This window comes from Squalius cephalus (genome assembly GCF_949319135.1).
Source record: "Squalius cephalus genome assembly, chromosome: 1".
NCBI lineage: Eukaryota > Metazoa > Chordata > Actinopteri > Cypriniformes > Leuciscidae > Squalius > Squalius cephalus.
Window position 1 is genome coordinate 38,388,559 of NC_137122.1, and position 27,813 is coordinate 38,416,371.

Below are 27,813 nucleotides of genomic sequence, written 5' to 3' on the forward strand. Positions count from 1 at the left end.
GAATTCCGTGTTTGTTAATATAACATGGTCACAAAGTGATTCAGGTTTTGATACAAATACATTATTTTAGTGTAGACTATAAACTACTATTTTATTACATTGATTCAAATAAGTGTATAACGTTTCAACAAGTCGGCGAGTGCTAAAAACCAATAGAAATCGTGCGAAGGTCCCACAGCAACAATGTCGCTCGAGCGCTGTAGCAAAAATTGTCATTATTACTCTGTTAGATATAAATTATATAGAAATAATAGGCGATTTGTGAGTTGGTTAACTGTAGGCTGATAAAGGCGCCAAAAGACAAATTTGGGTGCGCGCAAAGACCTTAAGATTGCCGCCGAAAAGTATTCCTTGGAAGTCTTGTTCGCACATTGCAGTTTGGATAGTTGCATTGTGATGCAGTAAGGTGTGAATGTATGTGTTCAACCAGCTAGTATAGCTTTAACATAGACTTTAAGTATATAATTCAGAATAAGGACAATGACTAGTAATAAAAAGAAGTGTTAAGTTTGGGTTTAACAGCACTTGCTAATAGGCCATTAATTATCAGTAGACGACTTAAACGTTTTACAGCTTCTCGTCTTTTGTTCCCCATATCCTGAGACGGTTATGGGGGTTGAAAAGAAGTGGGAGTGTGAAAAGAGACGACAGCAGCGATTATCCGGCCTGATGTGCTCACGGCCTCACCGCTTCCTGCCTTCCGCGAACATACAGCTCCTGCCCGCGAGCCATCCGCACCTCCGGTCACGTGACCGCGGAATACTTTCAGCAGAGCGCACGCAACTACATACAAGCCTCCGTCAGATCATTTCCTGGATAAACAGGTCTCAAGATAATGCGTCACACACAAAAATTATATGTCAGAGAATCTTTTATTGTACAAAACTGAGGTAGATGGATCATAACATCACAATGTCTGTTTGTAGTAGCTTATGTCATGTTGACCTGCTGGAAAATCCCTGGCTACAATGTTTCAACTGCTTGGACCAGCAAGAAACCAGATACAATGTTCCAAAACACAGCTTAATGTGGGTTTTCCAGCAAGGAGACCACAGAAATCCCAGTCAGTGTCATAACTGGACAATCCTGACAGCACCATAGACAAATACAGTCTGAACAACATGGTATAACCAGATGGCCAATAAATAAATAGATAAAGTTCATGTGAATGTCCGTGGAAGTTCTCTCAGTAACACTTCTTGTAGAAGTCATGATACCGCCGCGTCATGTCCTGACTCCTGAATCAGAGAAACGCGACCGTTTGAACAAGAACCATCACACCTTTTCCCCCAAAACAACCCGCTCTCCGATGAGCTGTCACATTGTTCCACTGTGAGCAATCACCCACTGACTTCTCCACGTTAGTCAACTGCCCTCAATATCACAGCAGTTATGCGTCACATAATACGCTTCCCTCTGTAGTGCGCAAAGTTCACTTGTGTTGTGCCATTGCGGTTTGTCTTTTCAAAATGTCACAATTGTTCTTGGCATAGGTACAAGTGACAGTGAGTCTAGCGCTCTACCGCAGCTGGCGGAATTATTCTGAAGAATTCCTCTGGCCTCCACAAACTCCAGTTTGGCTTTTTTGCACGGTGGGAAGTCAGGGTCTGTGGCTGTTTTGCTCCGTCGCTTTCTGGAGTGACGGTCCGGTCTGGTTGGGTTGCAGTTTTCTTTGTCCACCGTGAGTCCTGCGGGGTTGTGTAGATGTGCATGACCCTCGAGTCCGGACCTTTGCTCATCCTCGTTGGACTGTGTCGCTATCGCGCGCAGAGGTGTTGTCGTGGAGCTCGTTGTGTCAATGGGCTCTTCTGTTTGCGATGTGTTCTCTGTGACACGGAGTATGTCGGATTGCCCCATTTTCTCGCTTGTCAGTCGAGCAGAGTGGTATATGTCCCTTGCAGATTTCATGACGAGCGTCAGCAACAGGCTCCGGTGGAGTCGGAGTCCACCACGCTGGGTGCGCGAGCTGTAGATTTTGCTCAACGCATGGACCATAATCTGCTTGGCCTCTGTTGTGACATCCATCGTTCTTACTTAAGTAACTTCTATCCTCTTTTCGAATATACAAACAATATTTAGGCAATTTCCTCTGAGCTCAGTTCACTTTCACTGTCGTTTCATTCACCGAAGTAAACCTCAGCGTTGAGACAGCGCGCTTTATATAGTTTTGGTGACGTGTTCGCTTGTGATTGACACTCGGGCTCCTCCCATGAATTGCGGCTCTGTTTGAGGAAATAAGTCAGAACGTGTATCATTCTGCTTCTGATGTAATCAGTCGGAAGATTTCTTTGACAACCAAGTACTAAATTAATCATCAATACCTCTAGACTATCAATGACCTTTTAAAAAAAAAGTAAACGTCGATGAATCACCTTCTAATTGTTTTATTGTAGCCTGTATTTTATTTAAAATAATTGCATTATTAACTAAAATGATATTATATTATATAATTACACGACAATACAACACAATGACAAACGCATAAGAAGTCTGTGCCATTTTTCTAGCCTGGGTTAATAGATAGGCTACTTTTATTCCCATGGATATTGTTAGCTTCCTCATTCTCTTATGCCCATAAAAGGAACTTCCGCTTGTCGGTCGGCTCTATGGAAAACCCATGATGCGTGGGCTTGTTCAGGCTACTTCCTGTTGCCTTATTTGCTTCAAGAGATTTCGTCATAGCCAATAACCTCACACGACACGCGCGCGTCAAGCTTCCTCTGCCCATTTACGGGTGGATCCAGCTGTTTTCGCGTAAAACGTATAACAGCACCATTTTATCAAGCGTTAGATCCACGGATGTTGTTAAACCAAATATTAATTTTCTAAATTCAGTCCACATTCAGATTGGTTTTTGGACGGAGGAACTGTAAAATTACAGAGGTGACACATGTGAGACGAGATATGCTATTAGACTTCCTTTATTCATACATGGTAAAACCTGCTAAAATATTTTTGGCTATCAAAGAGGCAGTTGATCTAGTCAATGGGATAACAATACTAATAATAATGAAATGTTAAAGTGCACTCTCAAACTCAATCTCTGGGTTGCACACATGATCAGGTTGTGTTAAGAAAGGTTGCACAAACTCCAAGTATTTCTCTGTGATCAGGTCAAGCTACAGTTTAGGCATTAATTAACCTTCTACATGACAATATTGTATAGCCTGATAGAAGAAAATAGTACATAAAGTTATTTCGAAGTAAGACTTAATTGAAATCTATACATCCACTAAAGTATTCCACTAAATATATAAGTGTGGTTGGCTAAAGTAAACCTATAAAAGTTGTGTGCCTTAAAGACAATCAAAAGGTCCCCCCCCCCCCCCCCTGAAACTTAAATTATTAGCTTGAATTCACATGTAGAATTGGCTGCTTTCAGTGAAGACCTCCATGTTTAGACAAGGTGTATTCACTCCTGCAATTAGATTGCATATTAAACATACTACTATATGTACATATCAACAGTGGTTTTCAACCAGGTGGCCTCACCAGAGTTCCAGAGGGGCCGCAAGATTACTTTTAGTATATAATTAAAACACTTATACTTTTCATGTATTTGTGAAGCAAATATATTAAGATAATATATTAGGTCTTGGTTTCTTTAAGAAAAAAAAAAAAAAAAAAAAGAGTTTTTGTTTAAAAAAACTCTGAGATCTGTCAATGGGTAAGATTTTTTTTCTTTCTTTTGAATAAATAAAATAAGGCGCCAAAGACACAAAAATCTTTGTTACAAACTTTTATTAAGATATTCAGCTGTATCCTTTGACTTTTCTCTTACTCATTTTTTACAGTAGTTAATGTGCAATTACTTTTGATAATATTGGGTCACAGTTAGGGATTCACAAAGTTATTGGCACTTTGAACACAGACAGAATGGAGTGGATGAGCACTGGCGTTACAGGGTCAGTGCATGAGCACAGCTGGGTATGGGTTACAACTCATGCTGAGAGTGCACGACTAACAATCAAACTTCATTAGTGCTTCTATGTAATATACAGTATATAGATTTGTATAGGGATGTAGTCATAGAAAGTGAGACACTGCATCGTAAAAAAAAGTTCACAACCTGTTTGTTGTTTTGAGTGTTCAAGCGAGCTGATGTCATCACCCATCCTGTCTGTATTTCTCTGTAATTCGTGATACCATGTCCGGACATCAATTTGTCGAGCTGTCACACGTTACTTTACCAAAACATTTGCAAAGTTGGGTTATAATCCATCTCATTTCAGGGAAAAGACTGAAAGCAGAGTGTTGGGGTGTGCTGGAAGAGAACGCAACACGCAGAGAAAGAGGTGAGAGTATCTTTATGTGGTATGTCTGTTATTTAGAGTGGAATAGCAATGCTGCATTCTGGGTAAAAAGGCTTAGACGGACAAAAAAAAAACAAAAAAACTGCAAGCTAAAGGAAAACCTGCAAAATGCAGCGAGTCCGTTGCTTCAAAACAGACGGGTCCGGTTTCTGCCTTTGCAGAGAGGAGAGACAGTCACTACTTATTAAAGAGTTCCATTTTTAATACGCCGCTCCATACTCTCTCTTGCAAGCTGTCAGCGATCCACCAAGTTACAAATTCACAATGATCTACAATGCACAGTACCCCAACAAACTGTGTTACAAGGAAGAATGACAAGACGTATGGGCAGTTAAACTCTCACTCTTTTTCCACCCTCACAGGCGTCTGCCATCTAACTGCTCTGTGCTCCGTGACACAGTCAGACTGAATTGCAAGGTGCCGGGGAGCACGTCTATGATCGCGAACCCCAGAAAAAGGTGCTTTACTCGGGCACATGAGCAGACAGATAAGCAACGTGATATGGACATCCTGGCCTTTTTTGATTAACACTGGTCCCTTCATTCCCACTATATACTTGCCTTAAGAAACCTTTCATACCAGGCGAGACATACGTTTTTCCGAAATAAAAATAATCATTTAAAGGTGAAGTGTGTAACTTGAAACTAATTCACAAAAATAATGATTTCAGCCTCTTTCGGGCTGGTTGTGATGCTCAAACAAACAGAGCAACTTTTTGATAGCGCCACAGTGTTACACCTTTCGGGAAAAATCAACCATCGAATGGCTTACTTTTAGCATTTTAACATTGAAAAAAAAATTACACACATCACCTTCAACTTCCCAGAAGGAGAAAAGCCATCTTTTGTGGCCACTAAAAGTCATCTTTCTCAGTTATGACACCCCCTGGTGTTGACTGTAAGTAGTAAATTTAAGCCGCAGAAACACACAGCAGGTGGCGCATGGACACAGCGGTTCCTCTCCAGCGACGCATGCAGCATATGTGATCTGTGCCATCAAAATGGAGGACGCATAAACACTGGCACAGTCATAGCCGGCGAGAGGAGAGAGAGGAAGGAGCGCCGCCACTCCATGCCCTACCCAGATACACACGCAGTCCGTCTCCCGCAGTCCTCCTGAAAAGGCACCAGTGACCCAGCAGGCCTTTAACATCTAAAGAATAGCACACATAGCACCAGTTCATCCCTCACCGTGCCCCCACCCTCCCAGCACTTTAGTCGATAAAAAGAAATGAAAAAATACTCGGTACTCTATCATCAGTCAAACAACTCTATATTGTATCCTTAAAAAACTTGGCAAGTCAACTCTTTCACCTTGAATTAGTAGTAGTTGAAAAGTAAATACAGTACACGTGGTCTGCTAAAAGAGTGGAGAAATGAAACAGAGAACGAAATGAAAGCATGCACATTCCCAGATGTTGATTTCGCAGGATGTTATACATTTCTACACTAGAGGCATTATTGTCTTCTGGTCCAAAAGAAAAGAAAAAGAAATAGGTCACCGGTCAGACCAGAACCAGACTGCATTTAAGACGTAAACTTGCCAGGAGTTCACTTTATTTGCTACGACTCTAAAGCCTGAAAACAAAACAAGAAAACTACAATTTCCAGATATACAAACAGCAGGTAAGCCAGACTTGATAATGCAAATAAAAGAGAGAAAAAAAAAAAATTTGAGCTAAAACAAGAGGGGTGAAAGACCTAATGTAAGCCATCAATTAAAAAGACGAACGACCTGTTAAAAACGTGGTCAAAATCTGTTCAACAGTCTCTTCGATATTTACATCAGTATTCAACATGGCTGGCCGCAGACACAGGGGTGCATCCTGTTATGGGCCAGATACCGACACATACACATCCACGAAGTTTAGTCCAAAAACCATCGATTACGCTCTACAAAAAAAGGTGCACAATCCACCACTCTCCTCTACAAAAAGGTGCAAAAGGCTCTAGTTCAGTCTACGAAAAGGTGCAAAGAGTTCCATTTCTTCAGAAAGGGGGCGGCTAATGTATGTGTCCCAGGAGATCAGATGCACACAAAAAAAACCTCACTTACACAAATGCAGCCTACCAATTCGGGCATGAAATATTAAAATCGCCTAAAGTATCGTATTTCTGTTTTTGTGAGGCATGTGCATATAAAACCCATGCCTGAGTGCACATTAAGACATCACATGCAATCCCATTCAAATTCTGATGGAAATCGGGATTATGCAAAAGTCCACGGGTTACGGCACACCTTCAGACAGCCGAAGAAGCATCCGTACGTGAAGCATCCGATGAATAAACACAGAAACAAACACCCTAAATCCCAGAATCAACACATCACCCACATGCAAATACACAGTGCCAACTATGTGCAAGGAATGTATACAGATGGTGACTTGTGCGGACACACACATGCTTGCCTAAGCGAGCACAGACACACACGCACGCACACATGCACACACAGCTGCCCAAACAGGGACATGGGCAACATGAAGAGACTTAATCACTCTGCTCCTCCTCTCCTGGGACACAGGCAATGTAAACCCTCCTCCACTCCCAAACACACACAAAGTCAGGCCCAAACCTTAAGACAGTAAAGTGACTAACAATAAGAAGCACAACCTCCTTTCCCCCTGGGCTGCAAAAGCATGTTTGTGTGCGATAATGGGGGAAGAAAGCTAAAAGGTTTACACGCTAAAAACACTTAGTTTATATGTCCTACACAATTTTTAGTTTATCCAATTCTGTCATCATTTACTCACCCTCATGTTGTTCTTAAACTGTATGGAACACAAACGAAGATATTTTAAAGAATGCTTCAACTGTTGTTGTGCAAACACTGAAAGTCAGTGGGGTTGAAATTACTGTATTAATTGCGTCACTGGTCAAAACGGCCAATCGAATTCTGCTACGGAAACGATGGTAATCCAGATACAAGCCAAGCACCATTCTTTGAAATGTAAGATAATCCTTATGCAAAAATAATCCTCATTATTCTCACTATTTCCATTTAAAACCCAATAAAAAGGTGTCTCTTGAGGGGAAAATATAAAAAAAAAAAAAAATAGAGATTTTAAAACAATCCCTCTCTCTCAAGCTCAAAAGGTGTGAGCAGATAAATATATTTTTATCCTTTACAGTCCTTAATCATCTTTCATCAACTCTGAATTCATATAAATCACACACAGTGGAACAAGTAGAAGGGGAAAGGAGAAAATGGCAACATAAAAAACAAAGAACGTGGCAGACTAAGATCCCACATATATTTTGGGAGGAATGGAAGGAGAGGAGGATATCAGATTCTTTCCATTTTAGACAGAACGAGAGACAGAATATGCCACCTACTTCTCCTCTCCTCTCCTCCCTCACTACTTTCTCCATCTGCTGTTCCTTTAGATCTTATGACAAGCATTTTTCCTGTCTCTCTCCTGGGCCAAATACAATCGGCTATTCTGACATAGCCAGGTAGCTACAAACTAATACATTCAAATTCAGTAGAGTGAGATCAGGGAACATCGGGCCTCCCATCGCAATAACTTTTCCTGGTCCTAATTATGTATTCCTATAGCATCGGTGACTAGATTTACTTGCCGAGCATGGAGGCAAAGGGGATCTTCTGTGCAAAAGAGGGTTATTCAGCAAAAACAAAAATGATTGAAAAGAAAATAGCGCCCCTGGTATAAACCCCCCGTGTTCCTCCCGACACTAGACCGTGCTATCTCCTCCAATCTCCTACCCGACTCTCCCTTTCCCATCCCAGGCAAAAGCAGCAGAGCCCAGAGTCACGCAGCGGGGTGGGAGGCAGGAAGGAGGTGGGGCGGCAGAGGGGATGGGGCAGGGCTTTCCTCGCCAGGTCGCTCACTGAAACAAAGTGCCGTTGTCTCCGCTCACACCCTGCAGAGACTCGCCCGAGGATCCTCCGGTCTCCACCGAAGCGCCGCCCTCCAGGCTAGCGGTCTCAAAGGTAGGCTCGCCGCTGAGGCCGTCCGCTTCCATCTTGATGCTGTCAGGAAGGAAATTGGCATAGGCGTCGCCCTCCGCCATCAGTAGCTTCAGCTTGGGGATCCAGCTCTTCCTCACCACGCGCCGAGCGTTAGTGCACATGTCCGCCGCAATGGCGTTCATCTCGCTCTCTTTAAAGCTGGTGGCGAAGTTCTGGCAGTAAACTGTAGACATACGGGGGGGGGGGGGGGCAATTATAACGACGGCAATTATAACGACAACTAAAACGACAATTATATCAGCATCCACACCCATAGATGATAACGTTCTAGTGGTATCGTGATTCGGTTCAATACACAATACTGATCTCACAATATTTTAAACAAAGCCAAAATATATTTATACTTCTGCATCGGACCTACGCCGGAGCCTCTACGCTGTAGGCTACTTCTGCGTCGTTGTCCGCATTGACGCGCAATTACACATGCAGAGGGAGCATATGAAACCCGAGGGAGGGGTTCAAGCAGACCAATCACAGCGCTTGCGTCCGCGTAGAATTGACGCGTTGTTACATTTTTGGAGAGGTGCACATCAGGGTACGCCGAAGGGTACGTGCGCTACACACAGCCTACGACGTAGCTACGGCGTGAGTTCGACGCAGAAGTATAAGTTGGGCATAATGAACAGTTAACAAAACGTACTGTTGCTGGTTACATAAACTGCTAAAACTAGTCTTACAACTTAGTCATCTAATTTTTTTCTTCAAGATTGGTCAAACTTTTTTTCAAGTCAGTTACATAAAAAGGTAGATTGGTCTAATTTGAATCCAAAAAGTAAGATTGATTAGCCCTAAGTAACCGCTAGTTGGTCAGACTAGTTCAGGGGTCGGCAATCTATGGGGTAATCACTGGCACGTGAGAAAAAGATAAAGCACCTCGCACCTGCATTACTGATCGACATTCCGAGGTAATCATTTTTCATTGTCATGTAGTTTGTTTTAGGAGCTATAAATACTAACAAAGTGTGAGAATTAAACTGCACAAGTCAGTGAAAGCCGACAACTCTGACAAATTATTAGCATGACCGTTTTGCATCACATCCTGATAAAAAATTCCACAATGACGGTGATGTGCCAACTCCGTTCACACGTAGTGGGGTTCAGTAGGGTCACACTGAAAATCTGTTATTCAAAGTCGAATTTAAACCTGAAAACAAACTTAACTGTTGGATTTTGAAAAATTTAAAACAAATTTTATGGAAAATTGCTTCAGAAATATTTAAAGTTCTGCACTATTCCTGTTACTTATCAAATGAGAAAGTTTGTGATTGATCGAGTCATTTTAGGTCATCAGGTTTCAACGTAAAAATGTGTTCATATTTCAATTGGTATGTAACGTTTATTTAAATTAAAGTTAAACTTTATCGTTATAGTTATCATACTTTGTGTGACATGCCTTCATAGGTAGGCAAATTAGGTGCTCTGAGTAATGAAAGATCAGGAACTTACACTTGACAGCGTGCAACACTCGGCTGTCCAGCGGCTTACGGCTGGGGTCATTGGTGGAGGAACGGATGCCAGTTCCACAACTGTTGGCCAGAGTGCTCCTGTGTGTCAAACAGAAACAGGAAAGTTAGAGGCCTTACACTTTCACTATTATGGAAGACATCTTTAATGTTTCTCAGACTTACCTATCGAAGAAAGCAGCCAGCAGCCTCCTCAGAAGGACTTTGTGCCTGGTCCCTGCACTGACGTGACAGTTCATCAGCTGAGCTCTTGAAATGTACACGCTGGTGCCTGTGGACCAAATACATGGATCTCGCTTAAAAGGTGGGAAACTTAATTCATATGAATGTACTCAAGATATACAAGCAGATACATATTGAAAGACTGACAAATGGTTTATGACTCATCGATTTGCATGAATGCATTCAAGTCCCAAAAATGAATACTAAATGAATGAATACTAATCACACAAAGCACAGAAAGAAATTCAGATCTCCTTATAAGCGTTAGTATATGTTAGTACCGACTGTGACCTGTGAAGTTTAAGCTCTGACTTTACTGCAATTTCTAATGCAATTCAACTTTTCAAGTACAGAATACTACATAAATAAATCATATCTAGCTGCATTTGATTTATTAATCTCTTCATTTTTTAAATTCTTATCAATACTCAGCCAGTCACCAGATACTAGTTTTCAAAAAAAATCTATCATGGGCTTAAACAGCACATTTTTTCAGCACTTTAACACAAATAACTCAAGAACTAAATAATCAATCGGCTCCAAATAAAGAGTAAATTGGCAATATTAAACGTGCATGAAACAATTTCTCTCATGCTATAATATACACATACGCTGCTGTTTTGGAGATTTTGTTTTTGAAACAAAATGCTCACCAAGTCTGCATTAATTTGATCAAAACTACAATGATACAGTACAATTGTAAAATATTATTACTTTTTTTTTTAAACTTATCTATTTAAATATATTTTTAAATGTAATTTATTATTTAATGTCTTTGTAAATTGTCACTTTTGATCAATTCAAAGTGTCCTTGCTGAAAATAAGAATTAATTTCTTACATAAAAAAAAAAAAAAATCTCATTTACCCAAACTTTTGAATGGTATATTATATATATATATATATATATATATATATATAATATATATATACACACACACACACACACACACACACACACACAGTGGGGTCTAAAAGTCCAATAAATACCATTCACATTTAAAACCTGGAAATGAGTTCATTAGAGTAATTGCATTTACATTATACTGAATCATGTTTCTAGACGTTACACTATATATGTGTCTGATCTTCAAGTTTTCCAGGACTATAGATGAAAAGCCAAAATAGTCATCAGTCATTATAATTCAAAAAACAAAACCTGCCTCCATTGGATGGGGGGGGGGGGGGCTTTACTAAAACAACATTTGAAAATCATTCAAAAGCTTATTTTCCATCATGTTCTTAATTAAACATTTTTGTCTCATTTCCATTTTTCCTTTTCACTCCTCCAGCGTTTCGTATTTGCTCATCATTTAATGACTTTCTGATGACATTTTTTCCCAAAGACCTTTTTATCGTTTGTCCTCTCGTCTTGTTTCAATTCCTCATTTCATTTTCCACTTTATATTGCTTCATGTCTGGTCTTGTTCGAACGCTTTCTTTTATCGTATTTGTAAAGCACTTTGAGCTGCATGTTTATATATGCGACTGCTGTTTAAATAAAGTTTCAGCGATAAGTGGAATTCCTCTGTTATGTGGACTGAACAGTTCCAGTCGGACAGCTCAGAGTCACTTAAGGCCACGCTTTACAACTCATAAAAGCCTCCATTACCTTACAGTCACTCAACAAAACCTGTTCTACACCACAATACCAAAACACGGCTTCTCCAAACACGGTTGACCTATCAATCACCACGAGAGATCATTTGCTTTTCATGGGCTATTGAACATGACTCAGTTGTGTGATGCCGGTTTTACTCCCTATTTGTCTCTTCTAAAGATTAATATTATTTTCTCGGCAGATGTTTTCTTACAGTGCATACAGGGTGATATGACGACAACAAAAGAATGATTTATCCCACTATAATACATCAGTTGCGTTTTCTTAAGGAACAGGTACAATGATCAGACTCAGACCTGAAACTAGCTCCAGTTTCTCTGCAGGGTCACCTTCCTCGTAAAGTTTGGGATGACAGCGGTTGCCGATCTGAGCGATGAGCTCGGCAGGGAGAGAGGCGAGATCCTGTCGGCCGCGCATCCTAGGCCGCGTCTCTGAGTGGTCCGGGAGGGCCTCCACACGCTCACCCGCTGAAGATGAGAAAAAAAGATGATGAGAAAGGAAGTTTATGGAGAGAAGAGAAAGTGTGAAGACAAAAACGTGATCTCAGCACACACTGTCTAGACAGTTGTGAAGATTAAACCAACACTCAGGTCTTTTGAAACAGACAGATAATACAGACCTCTTGGGATCGAGACTAATAAAAGACCTGTGAAATCCAAAGGCATCAGAACACATTCAGTTTTCATGCCGTCTGAGAGAAGATAAGACCTGATGATAAAATATTCATGAGCTCCAAACAGTTGAAGCATTTTAACAAAAAGTGTGAATTTAGCTATGATGATGATATTCCTACTTAAGAAATACAAAAGAGAGTAGACAATATTTAACTTTAAAATGGAAGCAAAAAAAAAAAAAAAAAAAAAAAGCCGGAGCCTGTATACATTACAACACATACAGGATCAAAGGAAGTGCTGGTGCGGGAAGTGCTATTTTAAAACTCAAATGAAAATTCTGTCATCATCAAACCTCCATGACTTCTTTTTTTCTTCAGTGGAACACAGAAAACAACATTTTAACCATATTCTGGTCGTTTTCTTTCCATGCAATCAATAGGGACTGGAGCTGGCGTTTTGTGTCATTATTCAGTGAAAATCATCAGTTGACGAGAGAAGTAGTGATGTTAGATTTGTGAATGTTTTTTTTTTTTTTTGTCAGATCTTTTCAAAGAATCGGTTGATACAGTTCACAAACTGGCTTGAATTAAAATTAACATAAGTGAAAGTGACATGTGAAGGCCAAGTATGGTAACCCATTCTCGAAAAATGTCCTCTGCAATTAACCCATCCAATTTAGTATTCATTCATGAATCGGACTGACCCAATGAGCTCAACTGTATACAGCTCACGAGAGGGAAAGTCTGAATAAGTAATAGTTGCGGAAAAAACAACAACTTTTAAACCTTATTGTGATGTGTAACAGATTAGCGAAAAAAGGAAATGTATGGCAAGAACTAGGTTCTATCCATTGGTTGTTGATTGAATTGAACGCAGATGTGGGATTTTCAATCAACTACATATGTCACCAGAGACAAGCCTGTCGTTTCACAGGAAGAATGAGTTGACATTTTGATTAAAAATGTCAAGGTGCAAAAAATGTACCGGTAAATATTAAATGAAATATGCATGGATAAATTGAAGAAAAACAAACATTTTATTTAACAGAAAACTTCTCACACAAAGCTATCGTGTGGCATACTGACAACTTTTATAGTGCATTTTTAAGTCTGAAAGCTCCATTTCGCATTCATTGTAATTGCATGGAAAAGACTACGAGTACATTATTAAATTTTCACCTCCTGTTCTTTTCCATGGAAGAAAAAGTCATCATACAGGTTTGGAACAACATGAGGTAGAGTAAATGATTATAAATAACGACTGAGTCAATTATCTAAATAATTGTAAGCGTTTCATTTCATGCAGCAGCGCTGTGGACTCACCTGTAGCTCCCACGTTTAACATGCTGTACATGGTGTACATGTTGCAGATCTGCCTGTACTGCTCTTCAGTGCCATCATCCACCGCCTCTTCCTCTTCCTCATCGTCATGGTAAGAGATGGGGGAATCGCTGGCATAGGCACTCAATGTACCGGGGCTGGTGCCTTCAGGAGTGGCACTGCTCGTGCCGTTGCCATTGGTGCTGCTGCCGCCACTGTGACCCCCCTGGCCCATTCCTAGACCCATACCAAGTCCCATGCTACTTTGCTGCTGGATGGCGCTTCCACGTGCCATCTCTTGGGAAAAGCGGGCCGCCTTCCTCATCCCTCCTCCTCCGGCTGTGCCCGAGCCTCCGCCGCCTTCCCGACTGCTTCCTTCCCAGAGCCGCTTGGCCACCGGCGCGCACACCACAGAATAGGGCGAAGCCTCCGGTTGCTCTGTCTTCACCCGAGACACCAGGGGCAACGGGGTCAAGCAGGAAGTGGGCCGACTGGCTGCGCCACCTCCATTTGCCGAGGCCCCTGCCGCCGTCTGGGTGACGGGACTCTGAGGCTCCGACGGAGGAGTTTCTTCGGTATGGAGGCCCTGTGAGTCGCAGCTGGGCGAGCTGACCTTCAAGAAGAACTCTGTGCCCTTCTCCATGATCTGCTGGATCTGGAGAAAGCCAGCCGTGTACATGAGCAGAAACTGGTCTCCGACGTTCATGCTGAGGCGGCCGGTGTAGCAGAAAGCCAGGATCTGCTGAAAGCTCTGCGGCTGTACGGCCGGGGGCAACTCCACCACCGTAGGGGTTTTGCTGCCCGCGCTGCTGTTGAAAAGGTCACGGAAGTAGGAGCTGCTGGCTGCCAGCACGGCGCGGTGAGCTTTAAAGGTGTGTCCTTTCACCACCACAGACACGTCGCAGTACAGGCCCTGTAGCCGCTGCTCGTTCAAACACTCCAGGACATTGTTGCCGAAGTTTGGGATCGCCATCTGAAGGGTCTGAGCCATGGCGCTATGGCCAGCACCACCAGAGAAATCTGAGCGGCACCAGAGGAACAGAAGGAGGGAAAGACAGATGGAAGAGAAAGAAAGAGATCTTTGTCAGCAGCATTCTCTCAGCAGCACAGTAGTTCATCCCTTAAGACTCATTGCAACCGTCATTTGCTTTTGAAGCAGTAAAATCCACTAAATCTAACATCATTTATTGCAGAGACACAAACGGTTATTGGCAACAGACTGATACATTAAAAGGTGGTGAAATGAATAAGACCCCAGGGACGAGCTTGTAGGCACCTTTAGCAGACTGGCCTAAAACATGCGAACTCTGAAAAATAATAATAGGGGGGTTGGCGAGCCTCCTCTAAAATCCTGTGAGCAGGATGTGACTGCTAATCTGAATGAGATGGTGATTCAGCTGAGACAGAGATAAAATGGCACTCTTTACAGTACTACATCAGAGGAGGGAGAGAGGGGGAGAGTGCGAGAGAGATACTAAACCAGTGATTGAGGTCATAGTTGAGGAAGAGGGTGGAAAACAATGGGCTTTGACTGACACTGCAGTCAGTCTTATTACTGCTAAATGTGACACCATGAGCAAAGCCATCATTACAGCTCGCAGCCGTGCTGCTGGGGAAATTCATTATAACCTGACCTTTCTACTTTAAAATAGGCTGTCCAAACATTTTACAAGTATGAAGAGTTATAAACTGTGGTCTGTTACATTTTTAAGCAACAAATACACTTACATATTTTTTTTTAGGGGGGGGGGGGGGGGGGGGGGGGGGGTTTGCGAGTCAGCAGAATGAGTAGCAGAACTTTCTGAGAAGGTACAGATTGACATTTTTCCATCAAAAGAAAAATGGTGGCTTATTGTTCAGCAATCATTTGGTGAAGTATAAACAGCCCTCAAATCATGTCAGCTAAACCAACACGGCAGAATAACACTGTGATGTGATATACTTCACACATTAAGATTAGACAGTGGTAGGCAAAACATCTGGGCACATGTTTCTCACACAAGCAATCACATTAAAAATCACTGAATCTGATCTGATCACACAGAACTAACAGGACGTTCGTGGTAAAAGAAGTACCCTCTTTGTCTGACTTCAGGCTCGCTCCCCCCTCCCTTGCATGCACACACACAAGCCATAGACATCAGACAAAACGGCTTGTTTACAGTTGGCCAGAGAGCTGTGGCACACATACACACTGAGAGGCCCAGGGTTTATTTAAGAAGCTTTCCCTTGGGGTGGGGGAGGAGAGGGACACCTTAGGTATAGTTATCATGGTGTGTGAGAGAGGGGGGCACAACATTTTAAAGACTGTCCTCACATGTATGAAACTTTCAACATGCAACTAATTGAGTTTTGGAGTCTAAAAACACCAAGGCCTAAATAAAATAAAGTAATATTAGAACTTCAAACTTATTAAGTAATGAATAATCAAGTATACTCATTAAATTTCATGCATTTATTCTCAATGACAAATTCTATACTTTAACTATTATGTACATTCGGTCAACTGGGACCCTTTTAGGCAGTCAGCATAACAAAGTGATTTACTTTTTTCAAAAGTGATTTCAAACTAAATGTCAGTGGTTCTCAACCCTTGTAACTTCAAGATCTCCTAAAATCAAAGGTGCTTATAACCTTTTTGTTAACAGAAACTGTGGCTGTAAATATATTAAAATAATTAACTGTGATTATTATTATTATCTTTACTTAACCAGTACAAAAAAAAAAAAAAACTCAGTTTTATCAGAAGATTTTGTAGATTACATGTTAACACATTGTGCCTTCTTTAAGGAAAGAATAAATAAATACAAATAGCTGTTTCTTTGGTGCTGAAGAACTTCTCTGCTCAACTAGCCTACAACTTTTAGAAATGAAACGCAACAGACAAACATCACCAAAGAGTGAAAAAAAAAATGCCACTAGGGACATTTTAAATGCAATTGTTGAAAAGGGTCAAATAATAAAAGTACATTTTGTTCACCAAGGTTGTATGCTGCACACACACTAAACATGACTGAGTGACAAGTCCCTGATTGTCCATTACAGTAATTTGATGCATGTTACACTATTTATTTTTATTGTTAAAATAATACTCAAATATAATATGATTGGGGGCCCCTTAGCAAGTTTGCCAAGTGCCCTAGTGGGACCCGGGACCCCAGTCGAGAACCACTGATACATTAGGAAAAAAAAACCCAGCACAGCTTTAGAATCCAGTCTAATACTGTGATGTCAAGCCTGTGTGATGGAAGTGCAGACGCAGCCACTGAACATACGACGGTGCATAAACTAACACTAATTCAACAATGCTGAACAATTAAGTAGAATATAAGTAAATAATGAGCAAACCTTTGCAAACAGCCCTGCCAGTACAGCAGTGTTATGAGGCTGTGTCGGCGGCAGGCTAACCGTGTGTCAGTCAATCTGCCCGTCCGTCCGGAGTTCTCCACTGGCACGGGCCGTGAAGGGGGGTGAAGAACGATGGCAAAGGCGCCCACTATGAGCCACTCTGTGAGAAATGCAGCACCTACATGCGAGCGAGCAATAACGCAGTGGGGGGAAACGCCGCGACGCACAGAGGGCCGCGCGAAACGAGCAAGTTTGCCGCTCTTGTCCCGTCTTTGCCAATGCACCGCACCGAGAGCGAGCGTGCCTACATCCTCCGGCCTAGACGGGTCCGTCTCGTGCGCGGCACCGCTGAAATGAGGGTTCGCCCCGTTCTCCAGCCCACTCAATTACAACGGCAACACTCAACAATCTCTAACGACTGAATGAGCAGCCGGCTGCTAGCATCCTCAAATACCCAAGTGCATACTTTTCAGTCCACGGAATTTCAAAGTTAATGTTCCATGGCGATTTGCGCGCTAGTTCGGATACCCCACCTTATCTTATTTCACAGACATCAACAGGTCATCCCGGGACAAATGCACGAACTGGGGGCGAGCCAGACTGAACCAGCGCTGACAGCAGGGGGGGTCAGCTAGACTCCGCCAATAAGAAAATGATTGAACAACTCGTCGTCGCCACAACAACATCAATCACGCTCAAAGTGGTATCTTCAAACTACATGCACAAATACGAGCCTTTCGGTTAACAGATTAAAGAGATCCCGGAAATCAGGTTTTTAAATTAGCCAGATCTGACTCCGGAACATCTGCCAGCACGAGCGTTCAGCCATGTCAGTGAGGTCGGTGAAGTGGTTAAACTTTTTGTTGGTACCATTAGTCTGTGCCCATCCCCCACCGCACACCTTCCCCAAAACAATGCCCCCCAAACATCTCAGCGCCATCGGATTTCAGCCAAAATGCCAGGACAGCCGCTCGCGCGCCGTCCTCGCGTGTCGCGCAGCCTCACATGACCTGCTGCGGGGCTTCGAAGGCGGGATACTCACCCCTAGCTGGAGGCCGTTTCAAAGTGTTTCAATGGAGTCCGACGCGCTCGCTCTCCTTCACTCTCTCGCCTCGTCTGTCTCGCGCTGGAAACAGCCATTCATTGTGGGCATAGGCGCTAAGTCGATCGCAGAGCCATCGAGCGCGAACTCTTTTTCCAGCGGGATCCGGAGCGCAGAGCCACTGATCATGCATAGACTAGACATGACTCCCCATCGTCACTCAATCGCATGATCATCACAGGCGCAGCCTCAATGCCAGGAGACCTATCCAGCGTCGAGATGTATTTGCGCATAGGCTGGCACAGCAACAGCGAAAAGAGCCACCGCCTCGTTTCCATACGTGCGCAAAAAGTAGGCCATGCCTCTGCTACGTCTCGCCACACAGATCTCCAATGTAGAGCTCGCAGAGAACGCCATGCACTCAGAACAGCAGCACACCGCGAGGGAACGATAACAGCAAATAAAGTTTGCTTATATATAATTGAAGCAACGTTTAGGGTTGGGGAGTTTTACTGCGTCCTGAAATGGCTAACTTTTAAGTTCGGTGCATTTGCTTTTAATATTTCTCGCATATTTAATTAGAGTAAGATCCAAAATTCCTGTATGTTTCATTTGAACAGCCCGATATAAAACAATCCCTAAACATAATATGTTTATGAATACGAATATTATTCAAATGAGGTATGTGGGCGAAATGCTCATCAAGAAACTGTATATGGGAAGCATGAAATACTCACTGTTGGCTCGAATAATCCATGTAAAAATGGCCCGCACCGTCTGCAAGTCATATAGCGTACATCTATGTGTTTTAAACCACAGGGAAAACTATACGAACGCGTGACGTCACATGCTGACCCTATAGATGTCCTTACATTACCCCGGTGAGCTACTTTTCCAATTGCATTTTTGTGTCTGGAAACGTGCGCACGGGCTTCCGTAGTCACGAATTATTGAAAGTGAAAACACTGGGTTGCCAGATTGGTTTGTTTATGTTTATTATTATTACATTGCAAATCTTTTTTGCTTATACCTTTTTGTCCATCTCAACAGGAGCACTAAACCAGGCCCAGAATGATTAATAATAATTCAAATATTTATGCATTATCTATTATCCACGTCTAAATTTCACATTACTGGTAGCCTACATAAAAACATTACTGACTGGCACATAAGCAGAATAAACGTGTTGAATTTATATTAAATTAATTATAATAAGAACTATTTTAAAAATATGAACACATTTTTATTGCCAATTAAATAAAAAATAATATTTAGCTTTTATGAGTTGTTAAATGTATCAATAACTTAAACCAACATTTGGTCGCAAACTAGCTCATACTAAGTGAAATCTTAACTTAGATTAAGATAACAATTTGTAAAAATGTAATTATCAAAAGGCCTGTTCAATTTAATCAAACTGGCCTGGCCTTTTTTTGGACATATAGCCATGTTCAAAATGTATCTGACAATTTGTTTTTGTTTTTAAATATTTGTTTAAGAGTTTCAGGCCCCATGTTGTACCTTTAGTGGAAAGTCCCGGTGTGAAATGTATACATTGGAATATTCAAACAAAAAGGAGCACTGCCCTCTAGTGGCATTCTTACAGTATCTCAGGGTGCAGAACGTTTTATTTTCTCCTTTGAGAAGCTCATCTAACCACATTTATATTAGTCTCTGAATCTTCTGCATTCCAATATTTGACAATTTAAAAGTCTAATTTTTACTTTTCATTTAGCACAAGTCTATTTGATGTGATATTTACATCTGGAAGACGTATTTTTAAGAGTGTTTGCTCATCTGCAATACGTCTATAGGACGTTTCCTGTCAGATGTCAAATAGACGTTAAGAAGATGTCTTTAAGATGTAATGATTTAGAAAGTATGTTAAACTGACATCTTCTAAACGTCTATTTGACATCTGACAGGAAACGTCCTATAGACGTATTGCAGATGAGCAAACACTCTTAAAAATACGTCTTCCAGATGTAAATATCACATCAAATAGATTTGTGCTATCTGGGTTACTAGATGTTGTGCGGGCTATCTAAAGCCTCTTACAGAGTTAGTCACACTGAGCATCATAGGCCATACGTGTCTAACTCAAGTTGTTATTTATTTCAGACTGCATCCTATTGCATTTAGCCATTGTATTATATCCTAATTATGTACTACAATAAATACTTGCTGAGCAACATGGACGTGTTTGTTGGATAAAATGTGTTATGATAGCACACTTGATTAAGGCAAGGCTACTCACTATTTTAGTTTTGTGTATGTTACTATTAATATTTCACCCATTAATTACTTATGCTATGCGTCTGGTACATTTGCATGTGAGAAGCAACCTACAACATTTCGATGTGTTCAGCATCTGCAGAAACCACTTACAGTAGATTTGTCACCACTGACGGCAGCTGCCGTGTGGCTGTTTGCCTGCTGAAAATGACATCCATAGTTAATTCACAGCTTGAGCACAGATTGTCTGGAGAAAAGAGTCGTCCACTGACAGATGGCAGGGGCAAAGATGGAAATCGCTTCAGTTTAGGGAAACCATATCACAATGTAAAGACTGATTGATTGATTACTTCTGCTCACCACTTGATGGCAGCACGTGTACATTGAAACTTGGTGACGCTAAAGCTGCTAGAAGAAACATGCAGTGGAATGAGGAACAAATGAAACTTATGGGTTAACCTTATCAGACTCTGATAACCTCTAGAAATCTGCTAACTATAGATCCATTTCCACTCATCTCAGCATGTGTTCATTTATTCACACCATAATTTATTCATAAATTCTCCTCTACCCTGGTCTCTATTTTCAAAGTGAATTTCAAAGTTCCTCTGTGAGAGACAGAAACATGATGCTCTTTCTCCTTGAGAGTCCTCTCGTCACTTCTCGCTCAACACAAATAAAACCTCCATACATAACGTCAGTATCGTACGTTTTTTACTTTGTGGGCCCGTTTCAAACATAGTTTGACCGCCAGTTATGAAAACACTGTGTCTGAGCCTCCGTTGCTCCGACAGATGGACGTGAGAGACTAGAGAGTGACAGTAATGGAGGGATGGAACGGGAGCGTGAGATAAGAGGAAATATCTGCCTTTTTTAAGCAGTGTCACACACTGTATCTTTTTGCTCTACCTTGGCTCATTGCTTGTCTCACTTCTGCGGCACGTTGCCATGGGAACACAGCTGCAGCACTTGAGTCGTGAGTTGGGGAGGCTGGGGGTTGCTATTTAGTAAACACGTTCACATTTCTTCATTGGATTTAGCGAGTTGGATGGGAGAAAGAAAATGTGGCTTATACAGAACCTACAGTCATAGCTCTGCCAACGGTGTGAGCAAATGTGTTATTCTCATCTTGGATGGTTTTACAAGTCAGCTCTCACAAGGATCACTTTATAGTGCATCCAACTCTCTGTATCTTTTTCTATTCATCTTATGCACCAACATGTTAAAGGCAGGGTGGGCGATTTGTTAAGAATTTTTATTTTATTTTTATGCTGGTTAAAAGTCTCTTCACATCCTGATAGCAATCACTAAGTTAAGTGGTCTAAATGCATTTATATGTGTATCGTCAGTGGAAGGCCTGTCAGCGTATGTAATTCCATACCTCCGCGCACCTGTGCAGACATCACACTTTATCAGCACGTTTCATTATATGCAGAGTTACACAGACGTCAGTCACCGAGCACCACAAACAAATAGCAGCCCTTTAACACTTCCTCCTAAACCGAAACAATGAGCTTATGCTGCGTTCACGCCAACTACAGTAATTTGGAAGAAATGGAAATCTGTGAAGTTATACTCGTTATAGCGGTTCGTGATTCGAATTTATGCATTTCAATGGCAGCACTATCAACGCCGAAACTGCAGCAGTCAGGTGGTACAGGTCAGTTCTTTTTAAGTTGTTTATGTTCGTTATTATTGTAATGTGCTTTGAGACATGAGGTAGTTTAACGCCATCTCTCGTGGCGCTTTTGTTTGCTCCCTGATGCACGCGTTCATGTGTTTGAAGGAGATGTGGCTTTTAAGACACTCTGAAGGGAGGGTGGGATCTCATGCTTTCAAAGCTAGCTCGCTATTGCTAGCGACTCTGAAAATTGCTTACCCTACTTTTAACATTTCTTACACAGACTCAAGGCACAATTTTTAAACGGATAGTTCACCCAAAAATCATTTCCTCTCCCTCATGTCGGTCAAAACCTGTACGATTTTTTTTTAATAATACAGGTTGGGAATAAGAAGTGATCACAGAATTTTCCTTATTTAAAAATAAAGGTTTATTATTGGTTCACTGAAAAACACTTAACATCCATGAAACCCTTCCATCCTGCATTGCACAAAAGGTTCTTTAAAGTGAAAAAGAGGTCCTTGAGGTTATTAAAATGTTTTCTAAAGGCTGGAACACTACACAACTTTTAAAATCTGAAAAGATTTTAAAACACTAGGCATCATACACTTGCCGAACTTTTAAATAGTTACAGAGGATAACCTGGGCATCATACACTAAATGACTAAGGAAATAACACTACCAGACTTTCAACAAAATGTAGAAACCATTGCCTTGTTGCTAGGAGACTCATGACAAATTAAAACAATAAGTTCTAAAATCGGCTCAAAATGTCAAACCAGTTTGATGAAATCAAACTTTGAAGCTAAATAATTGGAGTCTGTGACCATTACACACATAATTTTCTGTGAAATCTGTAAACTCAAATCTGCAGACTGGCTCTGACTTTCGGCAACTAGAGTCACCTTGTCCAGACTGTAAATTGGGGCAAAAAATGGTTATCTGTGTTCACGAAAAGGTTCTTTAGGGAAAAAGAAAAGGAACCTTTTTTTGAGTGTGGGTGAACTATACTACAACAACTGCGTTCTTCTCCATATCCTTCTTGCTTTGATTAAGAGTCCAGCCCTCAGCAGACCTGTTACACACTGCACATGGCATAATGCGTATATTTTCTACCAGAATATTTTGTCAACCATGAACCCTGAAGGGGTTGTATTCGCTATAACAACCGCCTCGCTCTACATTATCCCGCTTATTACATGGCTACCTACCAAATAAATCAATAATTTGACACAAAATATTGATTTAAAAAGGAATTTATTGATTTAAAAACTTTTTATTGATTTGTATTGCTTCCGCTAAATACCCAAGACGTCACTTTCAACCATGCTTCAATATCTGACGCTCAAAGCACCCTTTAGCGTCCATATGAGACGCATAACCCTACCACAGACCTAAACCTACCCAACCGAAGCGTCTCATATTGACGCTAAGGGTGCTTTGTGCGTCGGATATTGACGCTTTCGAAAGCGTCAGTTACATGACGCCTAAACCTACCCATAACCGAAGCGTCACATATGGACGCTAAAGGGTGCTTTGAGCGTCAGATATTGAAGCATGGTTGAAAGTGACAAAAAGTGACGTCTTGGGTATGAGAATGTGTTGCAATAGTCCGTTCTGTCTCTACGGTTAGAATCCTGCGTCCATAGCAAAGCTCTGTTTTTGGCAACGGTGTGTTATACTTAGCAGCGGTCTGTTATCAAGAAATAACCGCATTCTGCATTTGAATTCAACCAAGCCATGTAATAAATATATATGATAAACGGAAGCTCGAGCATGTTCGCTTGACATGCCAGAATCAACGAGGTTCATTCTCTTGCTACGCAGCACGTTTGAGCTTCCGCAAGAACCAATGAGATTTGTTATTTTGCGTCAAGCATGTACGGTTCAGCTTTTTATATTTGAATAAAAGCCTAAATTTAAACTTTCATCTTTGTATAAAGCTATTGAATTTCTTCAGAAAATTTGGACGCTCGATTCATATGGATCTCTTTGTGAACTTCTTGAAGCCACAAAGTGGTAGTTGCGTGGACTGTCAATTGAAGGACAGAAAGATCTTTGAGTTTTGAAGATAAACGAAAGACTTACAGTTTGGAACGACGTGATGGTGAGTATTTGAAAACAATTCTTTTTTTTTTTTTTCTGGATGAACTAACCATATAAGCGATCTATTTTGTAAGTTCCTGCGAGAACTGACCATTTTGAAGGGCTACCTGGAATTTCTTCAGAGGTTTTCACCAGTCATGGAGTTTGAGGAACCTCAAATGGTGCCTCAAGCAATTTGAAGCAAAAAAAAAAAAAAAAAAAAAAAAACAATATTAGCACATATCCAAAGACAATTTAGAGCAGCTCCTACAAGATGATATACTGTAAAACACATTAGGTGAGAAGGTGGATAGTAGGGAGGTGGGGGCAGATGATCTTTAAATAAAAAGTGATGGCATCTTCGTCTAACATATCGGGTGGCTGCATATTGCGGTTGGGATCACGCAGGAGTGGCATCATCCCAGTGTAGAAAGGTCTACCCCGATCTTCACTCTCTCACTCCCCCTCCCATCCTCATTCTGTATCTCTCCCTGATCCCACAGTGTAGTAAAGCGGATAGGCAGCTAAACAAACAGCGGAATCTTTTCAGAGAAGACACTGACAGAGGTAAGAAACTTTTCTGTATTTATATCACCCAAATTTGCAATAGTCGATGGCAGGCATGCCTGGGCGGAAAATATGGACCACCTCTTCACACTGTATCGGAGAGCAGGCATCGTAGTTGCCCAGACTGCGCATTGCTCTGATGAGAAGCCACCTGCACGCGCCGCAACTCACACGCTTTATTCAGAAACCATGTAGAACCCGTCAACGCATTCACGCGTTTCTGGCGCAGCGCGTTTTCTGTCAGAATCTATGCGCCTCAACGCGTGTATTTCAAGGCAGTCGTTGAAGCGCAAATATGTAGGTTTGAGGAGATTTTTCTCGTGAGTGTTACTTGTGTGGTGCCATGTGAATGATCCTGCGTCTCCTCACATAGGATGTAGTTCACTGGGAGCTGGTCTTAATCTATAGCCATGTAAAAAACATGGAGAGCGACTGCAGGAGGTGCACTTAGGGCGCACCGTTAGATCGCCACTAACAGATGTGCGGAGGGGATTTGGTATTAATACACCATGGCTGGGTTTTGTTGGCGAACTGCGTGACACGGTTTCGGTTCACAGCAGCATTAAGACGATGGAAGGGGCATGTTCCTTTAGTATTTCATAACTTTGGCATGATTCTTTTCATCTCATGTATTATTCATTAGTATGTATGAAAGAATGTCAGAAAGCATTGCGTCTCCATGAACTGTGTGGTGGAATTACATTCACAGCTCAGAGGATGTGCGTGTTTGTAAGGGTGAGAGATTAAAATATAGCTACTGAACAATGATTAAGGTTTATTTTAATATGCATTGACAAGTAACGGCGAGGCACTGCCTGTGATTTGTCTCTATGAAGTTTCAGTAGCCTAATTTCCCTGAAAAAACCTGTTGGACATTTTTTTTACATTTATATTTTTCCCCTATTGTTTCCTTTTCTAAATGTATTCTATTATAAATACAGGCTATATAACATTCAACATAAATGCACTTACATTTTATATAGTCGTGCAGTGCGTTTATATAATGCGTGTGTGTGTGTGTGTGTTACAGTCTATGGTGTGGCCTGGTAAAGACACAAAGATGGCAATATACAAAATTCTTGTCCTTTTGGGGATTTTTGTTTTGGTCCCCATGAGTAAAACAGCTTATAAATCATAATAAGTGATGTTTTTTGAAAATATAAAAATACAGAAAGTTTTCTGTGAGGTTTAGGGTAAGGGGATAGAATGTACAGTTTGTACAGCTAAAATCATTATGTCTATGGAAAGTCCCCATAAAGCATGAAAACACAACGTGTGTGTGTGTGCGTGCGTGCGTGCGATGCAAACCATATTTATGCAATAAAGATACGGGTCACTAAGCAATGCACAAATTGTAATCCGGTCTGGAGCAGCATGCATGTAATAATTTTTACAGTGAAGTCAATTCATATCACAGTGTCTTCCTTCTCAATAGTGAAACAAGTTTTAAAATTGGTAATCAGTGGCAATAAATGACTTGTGGAAGTGCTTATAGCAGAGTTTAGCAGGATTACAATCCCATTGGTTTGCACAGGTGGGTGCCACAGTGTTCGATCTTCCTCTATCAGTCATTGATACTCAGAGTAATTAGCTCAGTTCCTCAGCCACAGGAGCGCTGTGTTTTCACAGACTGTCCAACAGCTATGGACACAAAGGTCAAGCCACCAGCGTAGTGAAGTGGAGGACATTTTCAACATCACCCCGCAAGCTTCATGGTTTGAGGGTGCACAATCTGGTCTTTAAATGTTTAAATGTGGTTGATGCTGCTTGGTGTGAAGTGAAACCAGCGTAAGGAAGGAAATAGGCACTTATAGATTATGTTGTTCTTCTGCACTTAATGCATCTTTCTCCTCACTGCACGGAGAGGCAGTAATTATGATGCCAAGCTCAACTGTCCCTTTGTTCCAAATACGTCCCTAAAGATCGAAACCCTGCAGGCTTTCAATGTGCCTTTTAATTAGAGCCTTATAATGATATAAGAGAGACAGAGACTGAGGGAGAAAGTATGTGTGTTAAGGGGGAGGGGAGTCTTATATTCTGCTTCCCATTAATGAATAATCGCTTTGATTTAGTAATGAAGACTGTGGCTATTGGACCACAAGAATGTTGTGTGTGAAGTCAGAGCTGTTCCTGTTTTGTAGGGCAATAGATAATTTTAATCACATCAATCACACATTTTTAATCATGTTGTTAGTGTGAAAGTAGAGAAGTGCTGACCTGTGCTATTAAGTAATCATATGTCATGCTGCCTAAGCAAGCCACATAATCAATAAAAGAGTTGAGATGTGATCACTTATTATTACGGTAACAGAATCGATGAGAGATAATATCAGTGCAACTCTGCGTCTAAACATTTGTTAAATTGTTTTTGTTAACTCCTTGGAAAGAAAGAAGTGTGTTTGCCCTTTGGCAAATGAGGAACCTGTTTCATCTAGTCAGTCTGTCTTGCATTTAAGCAAATGTTGTTGTAGTAATAAGGCTCTGGGTAATTAATAAGTCATTTGGTTTATGTAATACTAGCCTCTTTTCTTTTCTTTTTTCTTCTTTTTTTTAAGATTAAACTGAATGAGTGACCATGCTTATGTCTGTAGTGACTGCACAACATTGTGTCAACATTTTAGCTTAGCCGATACTTCACATATTCTCTGTGTCTGTTACAAAGATTAAAAGTAACTCATTCCTCCAGTCTTCAGAGTCGCATGATCCTTCAGAAATCATTATGCTGATTTAATGCTCAAGAAACAATTATTATTATCAATGTTGAAACCAGTTGTGCTGCTTAACATTTTTGTAAAACTTTTTTTCCAGGATTTTTTGATAAATACATAGTTCAAAATAACAGCATTTATTTGAAGTAGAATTGAAATAGAATTATTTGAAATATATATATATATTTTGTAACAACGTAATAGTCTTTACTGTCACTTTTGATCAATTTAATGCATCTTTGCTGAATAAAATAATATCTTAAAAGAAAACTTACTGACCCCGAACTTTTGAATAATAGTGTAGACCTTATACAAATTACGACAAATAAATTAAACCCTTAAAACATAATGGACAGCGTGAGGGTGGTTTGGGGCTTAATTTTGTCATGATATTGCTACTGCTTTTAACATAAAATGCTTATATGGATGTTATTTGTACTTTTACTATAAGAATGTTCATTCGAATGATACCAGTTTTGTCATTTAACATGATCCCAAATCAAAGTATAAACCAGACATGAAGATCTAAATCCTTGATATAAATGTAATACAACTTCTACTGTCACCTCAGGAGGATGTGCCCTTATGCATCATTTCATTCCTGTTGTTCATTTGTAATGGGCTTAATTGCTGTGTTACAACTCAAATCATGTGACAACATTATTAT

At 41.0% G+C, this 27,813-nt stretch overlaps 3 protein-coding genes across 10 annotated transcripts in view; 1 reads left to right on the forward strand and 2 right to left on the reverse strand.

Moving 5' to 3' along the window:
- Nucleotides 1-1,256: 1,256 nt before the first annotated feature.
- On the reverse strand, nucleotides 1,257-2,152 carry ier2a (immediate early response 2a). Its single transcript, XM_079855294.1, has one exon. The coding sequence runs from the start codon at nucleotides 2,023-2,025 to the stop codon at nucleotides 1,465-1,467; it is 561 nt and encodes a 186-aa protein (XP_079711420.1). The 5' UTR covers nucleotides 2,026-2,152; the 3' UTR covers nucleotides 1,257-1,464.
- A 1,832-nt stretch (nucleotides 2,153-3,984) lies between these two features.
- nacc1a (nucleus accumbens associated 1, BEN and BTB (POZ) domain containing a) lies at nucleotides 3,985-18,858 on the reverse strand. Of its 4 annotated transcripts, none has more exons than XM_079889613.1 (6): nucleotides 18,668-18,858; nucleotides 13,544-14,560; nucleotides 11,904-12,074; nucleotides 9,932-10,037; nucleotides 9,750-9,847; nucleotides 3,985-8,466 (listed from the first exon to the last, which is right to left on the reverse strand). In XM_079889613.1, exons 2-6 carry the CDS (start codon nucleotides 14,529-14,531, stop codon nucleotides 8,159-8,161), a joined length of 1,671 nt encoding a protein of 556 aa, XP_079745739.1. In that variant the 5' UTR covers nucleotides 14,532-14,560; nucleotides 18,668-18,858; the 3' UTR covers nucleotides 3,985-8,158. The 4 variants fall into 4 exon arrangements, with proteins under 4 accessions (XP_079745739.1, XP_079745737.1, XP_079745738.1 ...); XM_079889611.1 differs by lacking the exon at nucleotides 18,668-18,858 and adding an exon at nucleotides 17,931-18,057; XM_079889612.1 differs by lacking the exon at nucleotides 18,668-18,858 and adding an exon at nucleotides 16,889-18,002.
- Nucleotides 18,859-21,613: 2,755 nt separating this feature from the next.
- Nucleotides 21,614-27,813, forward strand: part of elfn2b (extracellular leucine-rich repeat and fibronectin type III domain containing 2b) — an 83,904-nt gene continuing 77,704 nt past the window's right edge. For 3 of the 5 annotated variants that reach the window (XM_079864217.1, XM_079864218.1, XM_079864215.1), the window contains exon 1: nucleotides 24,260-24,438. The gene's annotated coding sequence lies outside the window, so the exon portion shown is untranslated. Of the gene's footprint in view, nucleotides 21,826-23,816; nucleotides 23,894-24,259; nucleotides 24,439-27,813 lie in introns of those variants that run through there. The other 2 variants (XM_079864216.1, XM_079864219.1) reach the window with 2 other exon arrangements.